This window comes from Ursus americanus, chromosome X (assembly GCF_024610735.1).
Source record: "Ursus americanus isolate L20-20 chromosome X, mUrsAme1.1.p, whole genome shotgun sequence".
Classification (NCBI taxonomy): Eukaryota; Metazoa; Chordata; class Mammalia; order Carnivora; family Ursidae; genus Ursus; species Ursus americanus.
In genome coordinates, this window is record NC_142164.1 from 74,935,394 (window position 1) to 74,941,695 (window position 6,302).

The 6,302-nt window shown below is 35.7% G+C and overlaps 1 protein-coding gene across 1 annotated transcript; it reads right to left on the reverse strand.

The window, feature by feature from the left end:
- Nucleotides 1-538: 538 nt before the first annotated feature.
- Nucleotides 539-2,044, reverse strand: LOC123791101 (germ cell-less protein-like 2). The gene has a single exon (XM_045795751.1). The coding sequence runs from the start codon at nt 2,042-2,044 to the stop codon at nt 539-541; it is 1,506 nt and encodes a 501-aa protein (XP_045651707.1).
- Nucleotides 2,045-6,302: the final 4,258 nt, after the last annotated feature.

The window sequence follows — 6,302 nt, forward strand, 5'->3', positions numbered from 1 at the left end:
AAAATATCAATAAATTGTACCATATGTAATGTAAAACCTGACATTTTTGTCTGGCTATTTAACTCTGTACATTACAGAGTCCAAAGAAAATTCCTAATCATAGCTTTTACTCGATTAACTCTTTTGTAATATTGCTGCAATTAGAGTCACACTAGTGCAATAATTTCAGCAAGGAAGATATTTTTTTATTTTCTCTCAATATTAGTTAAGGTAAAATTTATCTAACAAGTTAATTTATTTTTCCTATAGTCTCTTTGTTTCCATTTGGAGCTTGCCTGTTGATGGTAAATGAAAAGCGAAAGATGTCAGCATCATTGACCACTTGGTTTCACAGATATATTTTCCTGGAATTAAACTTTTTCTTCATTGATATGCAGAAATAAAATGAAGATAAATAGTAGTCATTTATGATAGTTACAGTTAAAAGATTTTTTTTATTTCTGTTATTGGTCTTTATTGTGTTTAACAGTAGGGCCATTAAATGATATGAGACATCAGAAGTTTTCAAAATGCTAATATATCCTCATTGACAAGACTGTCAATTTCCTGGATTTTCTAATGATATAAACAAGAAGTTACAGAATACATATAAAGGGAAACTCAGAACTGTGCTATCCAACTTCATGACTACTCGTTCCTCATCCTTTTCAAAGGTAAGTATTTTGTAACCAGTTGTTTTGCTGAAACTTAGTTTTCCACCAGAATCAAAATACACCAAAGTTAATCTGAACACAATATTTCTTAGAGGTTGTAGAGAAATGGAACTGTCACATGGCTGACTGAAAGTATTTTGCTTGAAAATTATATAATGGCTGGTGAAGATGACATGTAAGGGAAAGCCAAAGTTGTAACCTGACCACTTCCAGGAGTATTTTCCATCCTTGACAATCCTCTTACCACATCTCATGCTATGTTCTTCAAGTTCTGTTTCATTGATCTTTTGAGGCCCAATTTCCCTGTATTGTTGTGCTCTAAGCAAGGTAAACCATTGTTGTTTATAAACAGATGATAACCATTTTGAAGGTATCAGAGTATCTTGTTCAATAACTCTTGTGGCGGTCAGGTCAGAGATGATATGCTGAAATCTTAAGTTTTTAAACACTGGTTGGAATGGTATACCTTGTTTGGTTTCAAGAAAGGCAATATTACCAACACATTCCCTGTGACTAGAAAACCAGTTGTTTGCATTAGCTAAAAGCTGTTTCATTGAGCCTTTCCAAGCTGGGTTAAGGTGAAGGAACATCCACTCTTTAAGTGTGGTATATACATCCATTTCCTTTTGCATTACTAATAAATTAGAAGAAGAAATTAGAAGATTCATGAGATCTATACTGAGTTCTTTGTAAAGTTCAACACTTGGATGTGTCATCAAATTGTGGAGAAGCCATTCAAAACACCCTGTCTTTACAGAATGTAGCCCATAGGTCTCTGCTGCTGCATAATAGCCGCATACAGTTTTTACATTAATTGTTTTCTTCATGGTCTCATCACACTGCTGAATTAATTCCTCTACTTGAAACAGGCATGCTGTTGCCAAAACTCGTGGAATTTGAAGGGGATCCATTAAGATGTATTTATCCCTATACAGCGAGCCTAGTACAAAGTTCAGGGAATCGACATTTATATTCTGGTCATTAATCTCCAGGTCAATAATATCCTTATGCGATTCTTCCCAAGAACCTCTAAACATAGTAGCAAAGTAGCCTGACTGACATAAAAACATTTTGTGTAAACACCATACTTTCCCCAGGGCACGGACTTTAACATCACTTGTTTCTCCGCTCAAAAATAAAGTTTGGTAAGCATACTCAGATGCGATCTTAACTTTTTTACCCTGGCTTGTGCTGACTACATGCTGTAGATCCTCTTCCTGGTCTAAAGACCTTTGGCTGATCTCAGATTCCGGGCTTAGGCAGGGCCCACTGCTCTGCTTGCGTTTACGGCTGCCAGGTATATAATTGGGGCCCGCCTGGGCTACTGGGGGCTGCGAATTAACTATGCCTGATTCCCTGCATTGCAGTATGCGACTGCTCAGGGGCCCCATATACGAAAGATCTCAGATCCCCTAAATGAGACTGTTGCAGAGCATTCACTGCCATGGCATTGCTGTGGCCTGCCACCTCTGCCTACGCCCTAGTCTAACTAGGACGTTCAAACGCAGTCCCAAACGTCACAGAGGAGGCTCTGCATTCTTTATTGTCCGCCTAGCCCCTCCCTCCCTGTGGTCCCGCCCCCTGTTTCTAGTCCTCCCTTGAGTTTGGCCCCTTGCCAAGGCTCAAGCCTCTAGGTTTTGCTCGAGAATGTTATTCTATAAGAGAAATGACATAGACAAAGGGTTTTTTGATCAGAGTGTTAAGGATTGTACACATTCAAGCTCCCACTGCTAGTGTATGAGAACGTTTTTTTCTCAACTGTCAGTATTGAATATAATCATTTACCTACAATTTTTAGCAATTTAAAAAGATGAACAGTGGTATCTCATTATTTGCCTTTGTTTATTAGGGAAAACAAACTTTCATGTACATTTGTGTGTGTGTGTCTGTATATATACACTATATACATGTGTGTATGTATATACATAGACAATTTTGAAAATGTATATATATGCATATATATACAAACATATATACAATATAAACACTATATATATGTGTGTTCATATGTATATATATATACATAGACAATTTTGAAATGTCTCTCCTTCATATATACCTAAATAGGGAGAGAGATTTAAATTGTCTGGCTTTGTATCTAATTATATATGTGTGTGTGTATATATATGTATACATAATTTTGAAAATGTGTATATGTATATATACACACAGACATACATATACATGCACTATATATATGTGTGTGTGTGTGTGTGTGTGTGTGTATACATACATAGTCAATTCAACTTCGTATATACCTAAAGAGGGAGAGAGATTTCAAAATTGTCTGGCTTTGTATTTAATTATGTCTGTATAGGCTTATATTATTTTCTCCTTATTAATTGCTAAAATCTCCTTATAATGTAAGACTAGTCATTGTCTGTTATATACACATTTTTACCTTTATATATCTGTGTTATATATATATACATACATCTTTCTCTTAATAATTTTTATTCACCATTTAAAATGTTTATGGTACTCCTTATTATAAGGATTTTAATTCTTATTAAATTTATTTCTTTAATTAATTAATTCATTTAATTTATTTCTTTTATTTATTTAATTCTTATTTTATTTAATTCTTATTTTTAAGTTTTATTTATTTGTTTGTTTCCTTGAGAGAGAGTGCACGAGGGGAGGGGCAGAGGGAGAAAATCTCAAGCAGACTCCCTGCTGAGCATGGAGCCCAAGGTGGGGCTTGATCCCAGAACCCATGAGATCATGACCTGAGCTGAAACCAAGAGTCAGATGATTAACCAACTGACCCACCCAGTGACCCAGGATGTTTTAATTCTAAAGAAGCCAAATTAGATTTTCCAAGTATGCATTTTTGTATTTCTGTTTAGAAAATCTTTCCTTATTTGAAATTAGACAAAGATTCTTCTATATATCTTTGCTGAACTATCATGGTATTATTTAAATTTTTTATATCTAAATATTACAATTTTAATACATTCAGAAAATTTCATAATTTGAAGCAACAGAAGCATTATACAAAAGAGTACATATATTATAAGGCAACTTTTACAAACAAAAAATACACCTATATGCATATGCATGCATACAGAAAATACTGAAAGTAGACAATATTATACTGTAGGTTGTCATCGGATAATGTTATTATGGGTAATATCAGAACTACATGAGGAAGCAGGTACAGTGGCACCTATATAATGAGTGGCTGCATGGCATACTTTATCTTTCTTAGCTGCAGTTTCTGTGGGTCTTGCTTTCTCCTCAGTGCAAGCTTCTTTCATTTTTCGCAAAGCGGGACAAACTTTCCCACGTCCAAATATTAGTAATAATATGAACAGACAAAGACAATGAAGTCCAAGATTATTTTTACAAAATGATCTTTGTCTGCTCCATTGACTATCAAAATTGCAGCAACTATGCATAAAAAAATTGTAGCAACTTAGAACAATGTCTCCTAGGTGTTTATTAAATATTTGTGGAATTGGTGAACATATATTTTTCCCAAATTATTGAATGATTTGATTGCTTTAGATATCGTTTCCATTCACAAACCTAAGAAAGTTATATACATTTCTTTTTTTAAATGTTTCGTTATTATATTATGTTAGTCACCATACAGTACATCCCTGGATTTTGATGTAAAGTTCGATGATTCATTAGTTGCATATAACACCCAGGGCACCATGCAATACGTGCCCTCCCCACCACCCATCACCAGCCTATCCCATTCCCCCACCCCCCTTCCCTCTAGAGCCCTCAGTTTGTTTCTCAGAGTCCATAGTCTCCCATGCTTCATTCTGCCTTCTGATTACCGCCCCTTTCTTTATCCCTTTCTTCTCCTACCGATCTTCCTAGTTCTTATGTTACATAGATAAGAGAAACCATATGATAACTGTCTTTCTCTGCTTCAATTATTTCACTTCGCATTATCTCCTCCAGTGCCATCCATGTTGCAGCAAATGTTGAGAAAAGGTTCTTTTTGATAGCTGAGTAATATTCCATTGTATATATAGACCACAACTTCTTATCCAGTCATCTGTTGAAGGGTATCTCGGCTCCATCCACGATTTAGCTATTGTGCACAAAACTGCTATGAACATTGGGGTGCGTTCTCTTCACTACATCTGTATCTTTGGGGTAAATACCCACTAGTGCAATGGCTGGATGATAGGATACCTCAATTTTTAACTTTTTAAGGGACCTCCACACTGTTTTCCAGAGTGGCTGTACCAACTTGCATTCCCACCAACAATGTAGGAGGGATCCCCTTTCTCCACATCCTCTCCAACAATTGTTGTTTCTTGCCTTGTCCATTGTTGCCATTCTAACTGGCGTAAGGTGGTATCTTAGTGTGGTTTTGATTTGAATTTCCCTGATGGCTAATGATTTTGAACATTTTTTCATGTGTCTGTTAGCCATTTGTATGTCTTCATTGGAATAGTGTCTGTTCATATCTTCTGCCCATTTTATGATTTGTTTATTTCTTTGTTGCGTATTGAGTTTGAGAAGTTCTTTATAGATCTTGGATACCAGTCTTTTATCTATAGTATCATTTGCAAATATATTCTCCCATTCCATGGGCTGCCTCTTAGGTTTTTTTTATTGTTTCCTTGGCTGTTCAGAAGATTTTTATCTTGATGAAGTCCCTCAAGTTCATTTTATCTTTTGTTTCTCTTGCCTTTGCAGATATGTCATGAAAAAGGTTGCTTTGGCCGATGTCGTAAAGGTTGCTGCCTATGTTCTCCTCTAGGATTTGATGAGTTCCTGTCTCACATCGAGGTCTTTCATCTATTTAGAGTTTATCTTTGTGTATGGTGTGAGAGAGTGGTCAAGTTTCATTCTTTTGCATGTAGTTGTCCAATTTTCCCAGCACCATGTATTGAAGAGACTGTCTTTTTTGCACTGGATGTTTTTTCCTGCTTTTTCAAAGATTAGTTGCCCAATGAGCTGAGGGTCCCTTTCTGGGTTCTCTATTCTGTTCCATTGGTATATGTGTCTGCTTTTGTGCCAGTACCATGGTGTCTTTGTTATCACTGCATTGTAGTACAGCATGAAATCCGGCATTGTGATGTCCCCACCTTTGTTTTTCCTTTTCAACAATTCCTTGGCGATTCGGGATTTTTCTGGTTCCATACAAATTTTAAGACTATTTATTCAAGTTCTTTGAAAGATGTCATTGGTGTTTTGATCACGATAGCATTGAAAGTGGATTTCTCTGTGTAGCGTGGACATTTTGATGTTAATTCCTGTGATCCATGAGCATGGAATATTTTTGCATATTTTTGTGTATTCTTCAAAGTCTTTTAAGTGTAAAATGTAGTTTCCAGAATATAGATCCTTTACGTTTCTGGTTACGTTAATGTCAAGGTAACATTTGGTTTTTGATGCTATTGAAAATGGGATGGATTCCTATTTCTCTTTCTTCAGTCTCATTATTCGTGTATAGAAATGCAACTGATTTCTGAGCATTGATTTAATATCCTGCCACATTACTGAATTGCTCTATAACTTCTAATAGTTTGAGAGTGAATTCTTTTGGGTTTTCCATATAGAGTTTCATGTCATCTGCGAAGAGAGACAGTTTGACTTCTTCTTTGCCAATTTGGATACCTTTTATCCCTTTTTGTTGTCTGATTGCTGTTGCAAGGACTTCTAGTACTATGTTGAATA

Coding starts and splice junctions, on each gene's coding strand:
- LOC123791101 (XM_045795751.1), bottom strand. CDS start 2,044: ATGGGGCCCCTGAGCAGTCGCATACTGCAATGCAGGGAATCAGGCATA.